General features: G+C 41.9%; 2 protein-coding genes across 3 annotated transcripts in view; one reads left to right on the top strand and one right to left on the bottom strand.

Annotated features, from left to right (window-relative positions):
* LOC139539763 (zinc finger CCHC domain-containing protein 14-like) overlaps positions 1 to 6875 on the top strand; it is a 42822-nt gene extending 35947 nt beyond the window's left edge. The window contains exons 11-13 of the mRNA XM_071343038.1: positions 1396 to 1545; positions 1649 to 2806; positions 4510 to 6875. Coding sequence (XP_071199139.1) covers positions 1396 to 1545; positions 1649 to 2806; positions 4510 to 4565 — 1364 coding nt within the window. The 3' untranslated portion in view covers positions 4566 to 6875. The remainder of the gene's footprint in view (positions 1 to 1395; positions 1546 to 1648; positions 2807 to 4509) is intronic.
* On the bottom strand, positions 6711 to 14895 carry LOC139539765 (microtubule-associated proteins 1A/1B light chain 3B). 2 transcript variants are annotated; one of them, XM_071343039.1, is made up of 5 exons: positions 14583 to 14895; positions 10193 to 10252; positions 9754 to 9809; positions 8624 to 8730; positions 6711 to 8476 (listed from the first exon to the last, which is right to left on the bottom strand). In XM_071343039.1, the coding sequence occupies exons 1-5, from the start codon at positions 14620 to 14622 to the stop codon at positions 8302 to 8304; spliced, it is 438 nt and encodes a 145-aa protein (XP_071199140.1). In that variant the 5' UTR covers positions 14623 to 14895; the 3' UTR covers positions 6711 to 8301. The 2 variants fall into 2 exon arrangements, with proteins under 2 accessions (XP_071199140.1, XP_071199141.1); XM_071343040.1 differs by lacking the exon at positions 10193 to 10252.
* Between the last annotated feature and the right edge of the window lie 3458 nt (positions 14896 to 18353).

Here is an 18353-nt window from a genome sequence, read left to right as displayed (position 1 = left end):
CAAATAAACGACCGTGAAGCTTACTAGGGCTATAGTGCCACTAACAAAGTCAGCTACCCACAAACACCAAAGGGAAAAGGCTGCCTAAGTATGATTCCCAATCAGAGACAACGATAGACAGCTGTCCCTGATTGAGAACCATACCCGACCAAAACATAGAAATACAAAACATAGAAATAAAGAAACTAGAATGCCCACCCCAGTCACACCATGGCCTAACCAAAATAGAGAATAAAAGCCTCTCTATGGCCAGGGCGTGTCATCTTGGGTATGACGCTACAAGCTTGGCATACCTGTATTTGGGGAGTTTATCCCATGCTTCTCTGCAGATCCTCTCAAGCTCTGTCAGGTTGGATGGGGAGCGTCGCTGCATAGCTATTTTCAGGTCTCTCCAGAGATGTTTGATCGGGTTCAGGTCCAGGCTCTGGCTGGACCACTCAAGGACATTCACAGTCCCTGCCACTGAAAAACATCCCCACAGCATGATGCTGCCACCACCATGCTTCACCGTAGGGATGGTGCCAGGTTTCCTCAAGACATGACGCTTGGCATTCAGGCCATATAGTTCAATTGTGGTTTCATCAGAACAAATCATATTTTTTCTCATGGTCTGAGAGTCCTTTAGGTGCCTTTTGGCAAACTCCAAGCGGGCTGTCAGGTGCCTTTTACTGAGGAGTGGCTTCTGTCCGTCCACTCTACCATAAAGGCCTGATTGGTGGAGTGCTGCGGAGATGGTTGTCCTTCTGGAAAGTTCTCCCATCTCCACAGAGGAACTCTGGAGCTCTGTCAGAGCGACCATCGGGTACTTGGTCACCTCCCTGACCAAGGCTCTTCTCCCCCGATTACTCACTCTGGGCGGGCAGCCAACTCTGGGAAGAGTGTTGGTGGTTCCAAACTTGTTCCATTTAAGAATGATGGAGGACCCTGTGTTCTTGGGGACCTTCAATGCTGCAGAAATGTTTTGTTACCCTTCCCCAGATCGGAGCTCGGAGCGCTACGGACAATTCCTTCTACCTAAATTGTAAAAATGCCTACAAACCTGTTTTCTCTTCGTCATTATGGGGTATTGTGTGTAGATTGATGAGGGAAAAATTAAATTTGATCTATTTTAGAATAAGGCTGTAACGTAACAAAATGCGGAAAAAGTCAAGGGGTCTGAATACTTTCTTAATGCACTGTATGTGATCGTATAGAAATATAAACATGGTTTGAAATTATTATGGTTTAGTCAAATATTATATCTGCTCGTGGTCAATTTGCAGTCTACAAATTATTTGTAATTATGTTCCGGTCCCCTAACCATCTGGTCAAGATGAAATCAGCCCACGTGAATCTAGTTGATGATCCCTGCTGTACGCTTCAGCTTCATTTAGCCTACATGTGTTCTGTGTTCAGAGCTACATGTGGAGGTAGAGACGGGCATGCACCCTCTCCCCCGGGACAGCAGCTCCTCCTCAGGTTATTCCAGCTCTTCCTCCAGCCCCATTACCCCTCTGTGTCTGTCCCGGGAAGGGGCCTTCGACAGGGCCAAGGAGCCACACAGACGTGAGTCCCCCTCCCTCTTTCAGCAGTCATGCTAATTTAAAAGCAGGGTATATCAGTAATAACAGTTTATCTCTGATAACAGTTTGTTCTGTCTCCCATCCAGGTATGGGGTCAGGACTAGACCTCGCAGAGAAGGACAGGACATGTGTTCTCCTGAACCCCACCGTTACAACAGGTCCTAGTCGGCCCACTGCTCAGGTTCTTCCCGTGCAGAATGATCCTACTCCCTGCCCCTCCCACATTGGCCTTCCTCCACCCTCCTTGCCCCTACTGTCACCAAGACGCATCCTGGGTTCCCCCCGTAAGTCCCGGCCCCCTCCCCTTTGCCCTAATGAGCGGGCCAAACCCCTGGGTTCAGGCGTAGCTGTTGGGGTGCGTCTGGAAAGCCTGTTCCCGGGCCTGAGTGTGGACAGTGTGGGGTTCCCTCCCCTCCACCAGGATTCTGCTGGGCCCCAGGGGCCCTCTGGGGTCACCATGCTGCGCTCCCTTCCAGGCCTGATGGTGGAGACCAGCACCGCCCTCACCACCACCTCCAACACCCTGCACCACGTCTCACACCCCCCTCTACACCTACAGGTGTCCCCCTCCTTACCCCGTGCTGGACACTACCCTTACCCGTCTTCCTCCGCCTCCTCTTCCTCATTATCTCCCTCCTTTAAGTCAGCCTTCCCATCTGTGAGTGGCATTCCCATGGGAACCGTGAGCAGCGTTCCCATAGCAGCGGTGCCAGGCAACACCTATTGTGTCAACAGTAGCGCTGCTGTCCTGCCAAGCTCCAGTCCCACTTCCATGGAGAACAGTGGCTACACCGTCGCCTCTGGCTCCACCCCAAGCCCCTCTGTGTGCGTGTGCAGCTCCTGTGGTTGCAGTGGGAACTGTGGTTCCTACAGGGCCCTCCCGGCCAGCTACGCAGGGTACTTCCAGCACCCCTTCTCAGGGACGTCAGTGTTCACCCTGGGTCCCCTGCTTCACCTCAGTCCCCTGCTGGCTGGGAGCAGTACTGCCTTCCCCTACCCCCTGGTGGCACAACCCCTCTACAACAGCAGCATGTCTCACAGCCATGACACACAGGGGCAGCAGGGGCTGGTCCTGCCCCCCATGCAGGGCTTTCTGGGGGCCGGGGCCAACATGTATCAGCATCATGGAGTGGTGGGGAACGGAGGGCACAAGAAGCCAGGGAGCCTGTCCTGCTACAACTGTGGGGTCATCGGCCATCGGGCACAGGAATGCAAGCAGCCACCCATGGACGCTGCTCAGCAAGGTATAAAGTAGAAACTGTACAGCTACTGCAAGAAATATTGTAATTCTATGATTAAAAATACGTACAGTACCAGTCAAAAGTTTGGACACACCTACTCATTCAAGGCTTTTGAATTTTTTTAAATAATTTTCTACATTGTAGAATAATAGTGAAGACATCAAAACTATGAAATAACACATATGGAATCGTGTAGTAACCAAAAAAGTGTTAAACAAATAAAAATATATTTTATATTTGAGATTCTTCAAAGTAGCAACCCTTTGCCTTGATGGCAGCTTTGCACACTCTTGGCATTCTCTCAACCAGCTTCATGTGGAATGCTTTTCCAACAGTCTTGAAGGAGTTCCACATATGCTTGGCACTTGTTGGCTGCTTTTCCTTCACTCTGCAGTCCAACTCATCCCAAACCATCTCAATTGGGTTTAGGTCGGGTGATTGTGGAGGCCAGGTCATCTGATGCAGCACTCCATCACTCTTCTTCTTTGTCAAATAGCCCCTACACAGCCTGGAGGTGTGTTTTGGGTCATTGTCCTGTTGAAAAACAAATGATAGTCCCAGTAAGCGCAAACCAGATGGGATGGCGTATCGCTGCAGAATGCTGTGGTAGCCATGCTGGTTAAGTGTGCCTTGAATTCTAAATAAATCACAGACAGTGTCACCAGCAAAGCACCATCACACCTCCTCCATGCTTCACAGTGGGAACCACACATGCAGAGATCATCCGTTCACCTACTCTGCGTCTCACAAGGACACGGTGGTTAGAACCAAAAATCTCTAATTTGGACTCATCAGACGAAAGAACATATTTCCACCGGTCTAATGTCCATTGCTCGTGTTTCTTGGCCCAAGCAAGTCTCTTCTTCTTATTGCTGTCATTTAGTAGTGGTTTCTTTGCAGCAATTCGACCATGAAGGCTTGATTCACACAGTCTCCTCTGAACAGTTGATGTTGAGATGTGTCTGTTACTTGAACTCTGTGAAACATTTATTTGGACTGCAATCTGAGGCTGGTAACTCTAATGAACATATCCTCTGCAGCAGAGGTAATTCTGGGTCTTCCTGTGGCTGTCCTCATGAGAGCCAGTTTCATCATAGCGCTTGATAGTTTTTGCGACTGCACTTGAAGAAACTTTCAAAGTTCTTGAAATTTCCGGATTGACTGACCTTCATTTCTTAAAGTAATGATGGACTGTCGCTTCTCTTTGCTTATTTGAGCTGATCTTGCCATAATTTGGACTTGGCCTTTTACCAAACAGGGCTGTCTTCTGTATACCACCCCTACCTTGTCACAACACAACTGATTGGGTCAAACGCATTAAGAAGGAAAGAAATTCCACAAATTAACTTTTAACAAGGCACACCTGTTAATTGAAATTAATTCCAGGTGACTACCTCATAAAGCTGGTTGAGAGAATCCCAGAGCTGTCATCAAGGCAATGGGTGGTACTTTGAAGAATCTCAAATATAAAATATATTTTGATTTGTTTAACACTTTTTTGGTTACTACATGATTCCATATGTGTTATTTAATAGTTTTGATGTCTTCACTATTATTCTACAATGTAGAAAATTGTAAAAATAAAGAAAAAGCCTTGAATGAGTAGGTGTGTCCAAACGTTTGACTGGTACTGTATATTTTTTATATCTACAGAAACCTCTTAGTGAACTTGACATATTGACCGTAATTGGTATTTTGTTTTTCAGGCACATTTCGGCTGAAGTATGCTCCTAAATCAGACAGCCAGGACTCAGGGGACTAAGAAAAACTCCTGTGATCTCAGTCTTGCGCACATCGGCACCTTATGTTCCTCAGATTGGAGGAGCTCCTTTCATTAACGTGACTCTTTGAACACCAGTCACAGTTTTGATGGTAGGCTGGTGAATGGTGGCCACTCAACTCAACTTAGATTCTTGCTTGAGACCATGAAGAAAGTGAAATTATAGAGTCAATTTGGAGGGTGCTATTTTTTAAATATATTTTTTAATTTTTACCTTTATTTAACTAGGCAAGTCAGTTAAGAACAGATTCTTGTTTTCAATGACTGCCTAGGAATAGTGGGTTAACTGCCTTGTTCAGGGGCAGAACCACAGATTTGTATTAGTTCCAGTCCATCTATAACAGATGATTTTGGTCAAAGGAAAAAATAGAAATATGACAAAACTCCTCACGCTACTCAGGTCACACCTCAGTGTCACTCAGTTCTGTAGCCAGACCCAACCCTTTCAAAACAAGTCATGTACTGTTCTAAGACAAGATGGCCTTTTAAGTTGCTCTGGAGAAGAAAGTTGGATGTATATCTGAGAGAATGATGTGTGAATGTAAAGACATAAGATGACTGCCAAATAATGCACATTGACTGACTGTCTGCCAAATCCTCCTCCTCTGGAACAAAGCATGTCTCTGAGGAAACCAGGAAATAAACAAGGAAGTACTTCTGTCATTTCCCTTTGTGTTGCCAGACAGCACAGGGGAAGAGGAAGTGAAACAAACAAGTGCTTTATTCAACAAATCATTCACTGTGGGTACTTAGCCCTGTACAGTGCAGGTATTAATGATGAAAAGAAACAGATGGTGCCAGCGTTACTAAGATGTGCCATTGATATTGTTTTGTGCCGAACTGGCTGGAAATGATTCCAAACTTGTTTAATCGTTTAGAAGTTGGAGCAGTCTAATTGTTATAATCACTGCCCAAAATGGGTGGTGGTGAAATGTAAGGGGATCCTTTTTGAGAAAGATTTGATATTGAATGTGTCAGTGAATGTCTCCTTAAGTTGCCACCATGGTGTGGCATGTGAAGCACTTTTATGAGACTGGCTGGTCCCAGGCCATTGGATGTGAGTTTGACATGAGGACAGTGGTCCTCAAGGATGGACAAGTTATTATAGGTTTGTTGTTTTGCACTGGAGTGTCCCTAGCCAGGTATGGAGGACACATTTCAGTCATAAGGGACATTTCTTTGATAATGATCATATGTACCAATAAACACTTGCACCGATTGCTTCCAATAGATAGTCAAGACTTCGACAAAATCATGATCCACTTGGAGTTCCATTCTGGTGGATGTGATATTTGTAGGAAAGGATCAGGAAGTGGTCACTGAAGATCAAGGAATTGTAGGACAATCCAGGATTGTATCTTGACTATCTGTACAGTATTGCATGTCAGGGACTGTTGTCAAAAATGTTTTGACCACATCCATGCTGTTTCTGGTCTAGGTCTCATGGGAGTGAGAGTTTACAGTAGGCACATTACGGCTGCAGAGCAAACATGATTCTCTGGTGGTTCATTTGTTTTTACACTGTTCTGTAACATTGTGCTTAGTTAATACACCCTGGTTCATGCTGCAAACATTTTGTGTAAACCAATTTGATTTATAATCATGTCTTTATATCATTAAATAGTGAAATTATTGACCATGGGAAATCACATTTGTGCACTAAGCTGTACATCCTGGATGCCTTAGCAAACCTGCATGGTACAATCATTTACTAAAGAAAATGTATGGCCATAATAAAATGATACTGCATTTTTGCTTCTGGAACCATTTCAGGTTACTTGGTTCCAATGAGATTCTTGTCAAACATATAATTAGCTAGTATTATTTGACTGTAACGTAGCCATTTTCTTAGTCAATAGCTATGCATGTTGTTTGATTTAAAAGGTGTTTTAAAACAGTTGGTATTATTGTGAAGCAGATTTGAACTTGAAGGGCAGATCCTGTATTATTTTTTTTATGTCAGATTTTTGTATCATATGGTGTAGTGTGTTTTAAGATTTGCTTGTTTTATATACTGCATGAAAAACATTGTAAAAAGCATTTTGTTTTCTGATATCATAATTTCATTGGCAACACAGTGTCTAATAGCAGCATAGGTGTTCTAGATGGGGAACACACCACAGAAACTTATACATCGATTTTTTTTATTCATAAAATACCAACATAAATACAAGAAAAGGTTGTGTAATACTGCTGTAAATATGAAGAATGCAAGTGGCAAACACAGGAGAATGCAGAGGAACATTGGGTTGATAACTGTACCATTCCTCTGTCATTAAACCCTCAAACTGATCATAGAATCATTCTTATTCATTATGCACAAGTATAGCATATGGACATTTGTACAACGAAGCAAAATCACATTGAATGAAAACAAAATAAAGATGAACTGCCAAAAATCCTGACATAAAAAGGCATCTAACATTTAAAACAGTTGAGAGGACAGCGAGAGGGAAGAGGACAGCGAGAGGGAAGAGGACAGCGAGAGGGAAGAGGACACAAGTCAGCACACATTATAAAGGCGTAAATAACCCTCTATTAAACAAATGGAATATTCTAAAAGTGTGATGCCACCCAGAGATGAGCTCTGTCCAGAGCCCTAGGGCAGGTCTAGGTGGGGGAGAGATGGACAGACCCAGTCCTAACTGGCCACCAACCCCACATCAGTGACCCTTTCAACATACAAATGCAATTCCATCATCATGTCCTATCATAGTGTTCAAGGTCAGTTTATTATTCCTTTCATTTGTCCAATATCTGTACACAGAGGCAAATCTCTTTTTACAATCATCATAGCAGGTTTTCGGTAGCATAGCATTTTTAAATTTTTTAACCAAGAGTCCCTCACATCTCTTCTATGTGGAGACATTTACGACAAAGGCAGGGAAATAAAAACATATTTGAAAAAGGACCTTTGTTTTCATTAAGGAGAAAATTGTACTTATCTCTGAACCCATAACCATTATAAAGACAGGGGGAGGTGAATGCTAAACTGAACACACATTAACATGTAAGCCTTAAAAACTATAGTTTGCCTAGAATTGGCCGAAAGTAAAGACTAAAACGGAAATAGAAACAGTAATTTTGTCACAGCGGTTAAGACTTGGCCTAAGTCACCCATCACAGGAGACTTTACCACATGATGACACATGTTGTGGCAGTAATGTCCCATGTCAGTCAAACTGGATTCAACTAAACTGTTACAAAATTCCTCAGCAGCTGTTGTGATTGAAGCTTCATCCAAAAGACTGAGCTCATTCAAGTTTAGCAAACCCAACCAGTGGAAAAGAAAAGATGGGGTTTGCTGTATCTGAACTCAACCGTGATGGACTCAAGCAGGGATTTAACATGTAAAATGTTTGAAACTTGTGCGAGCGAACTCAAGCTGAACTGGCAATCATCTCTGCTATACTAATCCATCCTATACAACAAAACCCAAACAAACTATTTAATCCCTTTCCCTAAACACATGGCTGAATGTATGGATAAGGGGCAGAGTATGAGAAGGTGCAGGATAGGGCTTTTAATATCTATAAGGGGCCCTTTAGCACATGGGAGGAGAGGTCGGCTGGTTCCTATGGTCTTGGCTAAGGTTGTAAAGCAAGCATGGGTTGGAGAGAAGGCAGGGGGATAGGTCTGTATTTAGGAACGAAGGATCAGGGAGGGAGGGTGGTAGATAGTATCAATGTCCGAGTGCTGGCGTGGTGGTGGGAGGCTGTTACTGGGGGGCCATGGTTCCGAAGGTCTCCTGCGAGGCATACACCATGTAGAGGAAGCCATCGTCGTCCTTCTCGCGCTCGTACACCTCAGCGATGGCTGCCGACACGGACACCATGCTGTGGCCGTTCACCAGCAGGAAGAAGGCCTGGTTGGAGTTCAGCTGGAGGCGCCTCCTGGTGGGACAAAGATACATGGACAAAGAGTTCAGCACATCAGATCCACACATTGGTAGAAGTATATTTGCTGTAGTGAGTGCCTGATAAATGAATGTAAGTAAATACAGAGAAGGTAGAGGATAACGTAACATCATGAAAGAGCACCTGATGATTTTGATCAGTTCACTCATGTTGACATGGTCAGGAACCAGGAACTTGGTTTTATCCAGGATGGGCAGCTGCTTCTCTCCCTTGTATCTCTCAATGATGACCTGAAAGGAAGCAGAGGAAACATCTTGTTAAAGAGCTCACTGTCCCCACAGCACATCTTGCTAGAAGGAGTCACATTACCAAGACCATAGAAATAGAATGGGCTCCGGAACCTCTAACCCTTGCGATTTGACTGGTAAACTCATGTGTACACCCGCAATGGCTGCCTAGTATTGTGATGTAATAATTTCCATGGTAATGTATTTTTTGTAATGTCAGTTGAGTCAACAAATCACAGCACATATTGATGGGTACACTTCCTTCTATAATTTCCAGCTTTGCTCCTCGCAATGACCGCCATCACAATGCCATCATTGACTTGAATGGGGACGCCCATTCTATTTCTATGACCAAGACACAGCTAGTGTCAGTCAGAGGGGGAGGGGATATTACCAAGACACAGCTAGTGTCAGAGGGGGAGGGGCATTACTCAGAATTTTGGGTCACCTGGACAGACAAAGGTAAGGATCAGGAAGTGGTCATGTACTGTAACTGAGGCCCTTTCAGTCAGTCAGAGTGTGTGTGGAGGAGAGAGGCAGCAGATGGAAGGTTAGAGAGATATTCAATCTGATATGTGGTCTGTTTGGGTCCTGACACATGGCTAACACCGAGACGGTTCCATACCCTTCTATCTATTCTTCATGAGAATATCTGTTAGGAAGGATAACCTCTGTTGAGGAAAGCATTGGATGGGTCTGTATTTAGGAGTACTCTATCCCAATTTATAAACTGGGTGTTTCGAGCCCTGAATCCTGATTGGCTGACAGCCGTGGTATATCAGACCATATACCACGACAAAACATGTATTTTTACTGCTCCAATTAAGTTGGTAACCAGTTTATAATAGCAATAAGGCACTTCTGGGGTTTGTGGTAATAGCTGTATCTGGGCACTCCGCATTGCGTCGTACATAAGAACAGCCCTTAGCCGTGGTATATTGGCCATACACCACATCCCCTCGTGCCTTATTGCTTAAGTATATTATATCTTTGCATGGTTGTGGTGGTAATAGATCTGATACTAACCGGGATCTTGTTGGGGTGCTGCTCTCGGATCAGTCGTACATCATCTACTCTCTGCTCTGTGGACACAAGGAAGAGAGAACAGGTGAGATGACAAAACAACTATCAGACTATCTGTTCTATATCCCATCTGCCTTTCACACAGGTAACTCAAAGGAAAAATATGTTGCCCATTTATCTCAAACCCCCTATGGTTATAGACAATACAATCAGTGCAGCAAACCAGGTGACGAATCAACTCAGACCATGAATGAAACAGCAAGTGAACATAATATTTTCTAAACTAATCCCGTCCTGCTGAACTTTGCAACTTGGTGGCCATTTGCAACAAGGCCAAAACAACGGTTTCCATGGCACCAGATAAGGCCTTGGGCCCCTTTGTTTACACACAAACCCTGGGTCAGTTTTGACTGATGGACAGAAGAAACAACACCACAAGTACCTGGAAGGATGGACCTCTTGATCCCAATTGCTCCACTAAAATGTTCATATTTAGGCAATTCTATCCAGAAATACACAAGAGACAGATTTTTACAGGAATAATAATTCACTTTGCGCTTAAGTAAATACAATAGACTTAAAGAGACAGTTCAGACAAATTGTTTTCTCAGAGGAGTCTTTTATAGTCAAATATTGTATATAAATTCATTCATATGATTATATAAAGGCTGAAGGCTAAAAACAGCCTTTACTATATCTAGGCCTACACTGAGTGTACAACATTATGAACACCTTCATACTATTGAGTTGCACCCCCTTTTGCCCTCATAACAGCCTCAATTCTTCAGGGCATGGACTCTACAAGATGTTGAAAGTGCTCCACAGGGATGCTTGTCCATTGTTGACTCCAATGCTTCCCACAGTTGTGTCAAGTTAGCTGGATGTCCTTTGGGTGTTGGACCATTCTTGATACACACTGTTGAGAGTGAAAAACCCAGCAGCGTTGCAGTTCTTGACACACTCAAACCGGTTCGCCTGGCACCTACTACCATACCCTGTTCAAAGGCACTGAAATATTTTGTCTTGCCCATTCACGCTCTGAATGGCACACATACACAATCCATGTTTCAATTGTCTCAAGGCTTAAAAATCTTTCTTTAACCCGTCTCCTCCCTTTCATCTACACGGATTGAAGTGGATTTTACCAGTTAAATGTAATTAAATGTTGTCGAAAATGTAATCTACGTAATCCCCAAAAGTAATTATTTATCATGAGGGCCATAAACAATAACTAGTAATGCTGCATACTCAAAGATAGGTTAAAATCTCACCTTTCTGACAAAAATAGTTATAAATGGCTGAGATGTAGTCACTTTTGAGGACACAAGCTCAAGTACACAATACAAATAGGATTTTATTATCCTATTATTCAACAAAACTGTATGAATAAGGCGAAATCTTATAGTTAGTCGTTTTATAATTTGATTATGCTATATTTAGAAAGTATATAAGTCTATATATATATATTTTTTTTTACTTGAGTTTATTTATAAAATACTTTCTTAACTCCATTTCTTGAACTGCATTGCTGGATAAGGGCTTGTAAGTAATCATTTCATGGTAAGGTCTACTGCTGTATTCGCCGCATGTGACAAATACAATTTGATTAAAATACTGTCAAAAGTACTGATTTGTAATAGACTGTCATAGTCGCAATTAAAAAAGTAAATATTGGCCGTTGATTACATCACTTTTTCCCCACATGGGGTACCGCCCATTTTCTCAGATAACACATGAACTAGAATGATGCTGTGAACTCAGCACGTTCCTAGTGTGGAGGACGACCTCCCTGCAAAAAAAATGTTATCCACCAAGTTATCAATAAAATGTGGTTTTGAGCAATGTAAGTAAAGAAAACTGACCCAGAAGTGTTTTTCTGTTGTAGAGTTGTGTATAGTTGTTTAAGGTTCCAAACACATGTCATTTTCTTATTAACCCATCTAGTGACTAAATGACAGCATAGGTTTCAAGTATCATGCTAGCTAGTCTTGTTGTTAGCCTGGGAGAAGTTCCAGGAGGGACGGGTGGGACGAAAGCAACAACGTAAACTGATGACCTGGAATAAAATAAAAACACATTTAACAACAGGCCATTGTCTCTAATTCATATTGCTTTTATAATGTTAGCAAAATATCAAGAAGGGACTGAATGTTTGAAAACGATAAATTACATTATGCCTTATAATTATGCCTTAATTGATCAGCTTCTCACATAAGCTTTTGTCGACAGGTTAGTGGTTAAAAATATCTCCTCTTACATTCCCATTAAAGTGAGATGAGAATATGATAGTTAATATAGCTATTATTTGATCCATTTTAGTCTGATTAATATTGTAAAGGCAAAATATTGTGGTTGCTCAACATTGCAATGTTAACACACGGTTAATTTTCTTAAAATGTGAAACCTAGAGAATTCATTATTAAAATGTACAAAAACATGAAATGATGGCTGATAATACAGCTAAAACAGATATTGTGCACTTCTCGCCCAGCCTGTTCTCAGATTAGACATAATAGTTACTGTAAATCCAGGACACACAAATTAGTATGATATGTTTGGTATGGTTAGGCTGCTATTTAGGTAATATTCTGAATGGAGTTATTTTTAACTGTAGGATGAGAAAGCGCATGCACTGCAGCCTCAATTAGCCTAGCTAGATAACGTTAGCTAGCTTAACTAGCTTTTCCCGGTCTGATGAAGTCAAGACAGGTACTACTTAATCATTTTTGATAAATAACCTAGCTATGGCAGCTATTAGTCTACTATAGCTGTGAGTAGGCCCCACTTGCTAGAGCGGCACCTCTCTGCCTCCTCTCGCGCAATATCAGCGCCGCTTAATAAAGTAGCTTTAAAAATTACTTTTCTGCTGCTTTCCTCACTCAGATTGGACCGGGTCTGGATCCAATCAGGTCCATACGGAATGGGTCTAGTTGTCCTCGGGTCCGTTTGGAACGGGTCTCTATATTTAGAAAATGTATTTATGCATATCAGGTCTGGGTAGGAAAGCCCCAGGTCCAAAAGACCTCTACCCCTAACTTGAACCCTTTTAGCTAACCCTTTCCTTAACCATTTTAGCTAACCCTTCCCCTAACCCTTTAACTAAACTCCTTAACACTAACCCATCCAACGTTAGCCAGCTAGCCAACGCCAGCAGGTAGCCTAGTGGTTAGAGCGTTGGGCCAGTAACCGAAAGGTTGCTAGATCGAATCCCCGAGCTGACATGGTAAAAATCTGTCGTTCTGCCCCTGAACAAGGCAGACTGTTCCTAGACCGCCAGTTAAATAAGAATTTGTTCTTAACTGACTTAAATATTAAATATTCTTTTTATTGTTTTCTTTTAATTAACGCCACCTAGCCAACGTTAGCCAGCTAGCTAGAATTCGTAATATATCATACGTTTTGCTGATTCATTTATTTATTTTTCCTTTATTTAACTAGGCAAGCCAGTTAAGAACAAATTCTTATTTACAATGACAGCCTACCCAGGCCAAACCCAGACGACGCTGAGCCAATTATGAACCGCCCTATGGGTCTCCCAATCACGGCCGGATGTGATGCAACCTGGATTCGAACCGAAAGATGCAGTGACACCTCTTGCACTGAGAGGCAGTGTCTTAGACCACTGCGCCACTTGGGACCTCAGTGGTTAGAGCGTTGGGCCAGTAACCGAAAGGTTGCTAGATCGAATCCCCGAGCTGACAAGGTAAAAATCTGTCGTTCTGCCCACAAGTCGTATAATATAAATCACAACATATAATACTGAATTCAAAACATAACATAACATACTGAATGCAACAATAATTTCAACTCATTTGCCCTAGAAATGAAATTACAGGTAGAGGTCCCAAACTGACTGAGTAAAAAACAATAAGTGTTACTTTCGTCCAGGTTCTCCCTACTGTGGCAACAAATGTTTGTTTTTTTCAAAATGGGGTCGCGGGTCCAAAAAGTTTGGGAATCCCTGAGTTAGGATAATTAGGTTAAGATTAAGAAAGGGGTTAGGGTTCGCTGAAAAGCTCTCCTAACCTGCTATGAAAACTAACGTCCGGTCGTAGCTGTACTCCATCTAGTCACATCACAACCCTAAACAAGGGACCTTATCTCAGACGCAAAACCGTATTGAACATAAAGGCTTATTGACAGAAAGCGAAATTTACACGACAATCCATATTTAGTTTGTTATCCAGGTCTACATGACAATGTTACAGTTAGCCTACAGACATTTGTTTTTGGCCCCTTCCCCCAAGGCCCTCTCCGCAATCCGTCCCATCCCATCCCCCAATTCTGCAGCGCACTTCCCTGCATTTCGAGAAGAGCAATAGGCCTATGTAGCCTACTTGTTTTTGTTTTTTTAAACAACCCTTTCACAAACAAATTGAGCTCAACAGAATCCGATTATCGTTTCGCTGTCATTGACATACATTTTACAGAGACAGACATTGTAGGCTAAAGCCTACCAACTAAACACAACACCAATATTTACTCAGTCTATTCGGATTGCATAACATGACCTACTGTTGAGGATATAACCTTTTTTATTAGCCTAGATACAGCCACCACCCTTAATTATCACGAATTTGTCGCTTTGAAAAGCCAAGTGATAGGCCTATATTAAATCAAATGAATTATCTTCCAAATGTGTACCTAGAATGTTTATTGCCTTTGGCGTCTGGTCGAAGTTGAACTGATTAACTATTCAGACACTAGGGGAAATTGGGAAACCATCTGTTTTCCACATAAAAGCTAACATTACGAAACAGTTACTAATTGAAATAACGATATAATCTATAAAATCTGATTACAATGTTAAAATTTGCTGTGTTAGTACATACCAAATGTCCTCCTTTGTTTGAATGTCTTCTCTGAAGGCATATTTCACGCAGGTCAAACTGTTTCGTAAATGAGGCAAAAGATGCCTGTAAGAATGGTAAATATATTTCAACCGTAAGCGATTTAAACTGTTGGGCGATCCAAGACCAATTTTTTGTAAGAATAACAAATTATTTTACTCCTTTGATGTCGTTCGACTCCTTCCTTGCTATCTGCTGCGGAGTCTACAGCAAAACAAACCAGTCAGCTGATACTTGACGTCATTGAAAGTGAGAGATTACCCTGGTTCAGGCCTGGAGTGAATAATCTGGCTAACGAACAATTCGACTCAAATTTGGCCTATTGATATAATTAGATAAGGCTTACTGTACTTCAAGGCAACAGGTTTTATAAACTAATGCGTTATTAGTTGTTATGAACATGTAGGAGCCCTTATAATGTCTTATTGAAATATGTAAAAGGTCTGTAATATGTTAAACATGTCCATGCACATTTTTCAAAAGACAGAAAATAGTTGTTATTATGAAAGTAGTAAATAAGTAAATAAGCTTCAGCAGTGAGTGAGTCACTACAATATTTTTTTGCTCACAATTAGACAAACCCATTGTCCAAATTAGACAAACCTGTTGTCTCAGTCTCTCACAACATAATTATTATTTGTTGTTTCAATAGAGTGAAAGCTTAAATTTGTTACACAGGTTTAAAAAAATGTTGGTAGCATTGCAATTTCAAAAAGTGTCCATAATATATCTGCAGTAAATCGTGTAATGTTTCACAGTATTACTTACCAGCCAGTGTTGTGATTTCCCTGTGATATTCACCTATTGATTTCTCGCATGGGAGCACAGCATCTGTTGTCAAAATGGGAAGGCTGTTTTTACTTTGTGGCTGTTTATCTAGTGGAAATCGGGTTAAGTGGCCAATGTAAAAATCGCTGTTTGTTCAATTTAAGTTTATGTGTGAAAACAAGCACTGACTAGGTAAGGGAATCATTGTACCATCTAAATCACTGTGAAATATATTTTCAACAACAAAAAATATAGTTTATACAGCTGTTTGAAGCTGGTGGAAAGTAAAAGGGAGACATGAGTTCCTATGACGAGGCTTAGCTGGTGGAGGGTTGTTGGTAACATTTGCTGTAAGAAAGCCAGTAAGAGAACATGGATAAAGTAGACATAAATACATCCCAATATGTATTCCCATAGGTTGAGAGAGAGGAAGGTGATAATTACAAAAAGTTTGCCCATAGCTTAATCAGCAAGCAAGGGAATGTGCATTATTGTGCCGTGCTCGTAGGCTATAAAAAAAATTGGTGAATGACATTCTGCACCTTGCTAATAGAAAAGAGGATGAAAGACATGACACTATGTTGATAATGATAATGTTTGCAAACACTTACATATACATTATTGCTATGCCCATAGAATAGGAAGCAATGTGAATTATAAACTGGGTGGTTCGAGCCCTGAATGCTGATTGGCTGACAGCCGTGGTATATCAGACAATACACCACGGGAATAACAAAACATATATTTTTACTGCTCTAATTACATTGGTAACCAGTTTATAATAGCAATAAGGCACCTTGGGGGTTTGTTATATATGGCCAATAAACCATGGCTAAGGGCTGTGTACAGACACTCCGCGTTACGTTGTGCGTAAAATAGCCCTGAGCCGTTGTATATTGGACATATACCATATGACGTTAAAGCAAGCTAGTCATTTAGACAAGCCAATCTAAGTTTGAGACAGAGACTACGGGTCCCACAGATAGACAACCCTGCTAGCCCGTACACACCTGAGTGAACTGGATAGTTGTAAACAACATTTTGAATCTTCCCAGGGGCCCTAGGAAGTCCCTAGGAGGTAGGGATTATTTCTGGACATAATCAAACTCATTTCCCCTCATGGATTTGTGTAGGATAAGCACTTCTGCCATTTTCTTACTGTAGTCTATTACTTTTAAATCCAGGAGGGGGAGTGAATGAGCCGTGACACATCGGGTTGAATGGTTGAAGACCAAACCACAGCCTGAATGGCATTAGTGGCATGAAGTTATTTGCTGTCAGAAAAGACAGGGATCTCTCTTTCCAGCCCTCATCTTCAAACCTTTAAATTGATTTGACCATATTTGTCTTGCACCACGCACCACCGTCTTCACTCATTTTGAAGCGATCAGCTGTGGTTACAATGTGCCAAAAAAGAACCTGCTGCACCCAGAAATTCAAGAGACTTGTGGTGCATTTCTACTGAGGATTTACTCCAGTGTTTTACCAAAAAGCCTCAGACTTTTGTGTTTTCACCTTCACACCCTGCTCCTGGGACTCATCGGGCCATGGCCTCATTGAACATGCCCTGACTTGTGGCCAAGGCAAGGCCGCTGGGACTATTCTGGCTGGATTTACATATCAGTGGCTAACTGTGAACATGGGTTAACGGTAATTGCCATAATCTTGTTTGGACCCCTGGAGGAGTAGCTGCAGCTAATGGGGATGCTTAATAAATAGAAATACAAACACCTTCTCACAAAGCAACTGTTTTGATTATGCAGAGGTTGTTGATTCTGCTCTTTACAAGTCTTCACTATCAGCCCTAGCTATGGAAACACAATTAACCTAGTATAACACAAGAGTGTAGCCTAGTTTACAATTGGCTCATTCATCCCCCTCCTCTCCCCTGTAACTATTCCCCAGGTCGTTGCTGCAAATGAGAACGTGTTCTCAGTCAACTTACCTGGTAAAATAACGGTAAAATAAAAATAAAATAAATACACTAGAGTAACACCTTTGGTTCAGTCTCTTAGCAACGCTCAGCATCAATAAAGTCAGTCAGGAAGCAGTGTAGCTCATATCCACAGGCTCAGCTCGCCTCCACGCTCTTGTCCTCTTCTTTAGCCGTAGCAGGTTAACAAACATTGTGGAGCAGATGATGGAACCTAAAAAGCCTTTCTCTTCTTTCGTCCATCAGCTTTTGCACAAACATGGTCAGAAGGGGCAGCTCCAGTTTTTGAGCAGCAGGTGGCGCTCTCTGATAAACCCTGCCAATCATCCTGCAGATTTAGACATTTTGTGTAGTTTGTGACAGATTCAGACATTTTAAAAGACTACAGTGTCTAAGATATACACCGGGAAAAAAACATGTCTTGGGATTTATACATTTTACCTTTAATTCACCAAGTGAGGTTGATTGGCTAGGCCTACAACCTGGGCTACTGTTGAGAAAGATACTGTCACTCCCCTTCAATATTCCCCATTAAGGGTTTCCCAAACTCGGTCCTGGGACTTCCCATGGGTGCACGTTTTGGTTTTTGCCCTAGCACTACACAGTTGATTCAAATAATCAACTCATCATCAAGCTTTGATTATTTGAATCAGCTATGTAGTGCTAGGGCAAAAACCAAAACATGCACCGCTGGGAGGCCCCAGGACCGAGTTTGGGAAACAATGATGGGGAATATTGCAGGGAAGGGATGAAACAGAGGTAATGACTAGGCCTACCTACTGTTGATTACTAGGAGCATAATCTTTTCGTTTGACCTTTTTCACTCTGTAAAGTTGATTGAGAACACATTTATAATTATGACCTGGGGAGTATTGAAGGGGAGTGACAGTATCTTTCTCAACAGTAGCCTAGGTTGTAGTAGGCCTAGTACCTACTTTTGATTACTGCAGACTGCAGCCTGATCTGAGATTAAAATCTAAATAAGTATCAATATAAGTATCAATAAATTATTTATATAAAATAGTAAATTCTTAAAATAATAACATGACACC

The sequence above is a fragment of the Salvelinus alpinus genome, chromosome 15 (genome assembly GCF_045679555.1).
Source record: "Salvelinus alpinus chromosome 15, SLU_Salpinus.1, whole genome shotgun sequence".
Taxonomy (NCBI): domain Eukaryota; kingdom Metazoa; phylum Chordata; class Actinopteri; order Salmoniformes; family Salmonidae; genus Salvelinus; species Salvelinus alpinus.
This window is presented reverse-complemented; position numbering and strand designations above follow the sequence as displayed.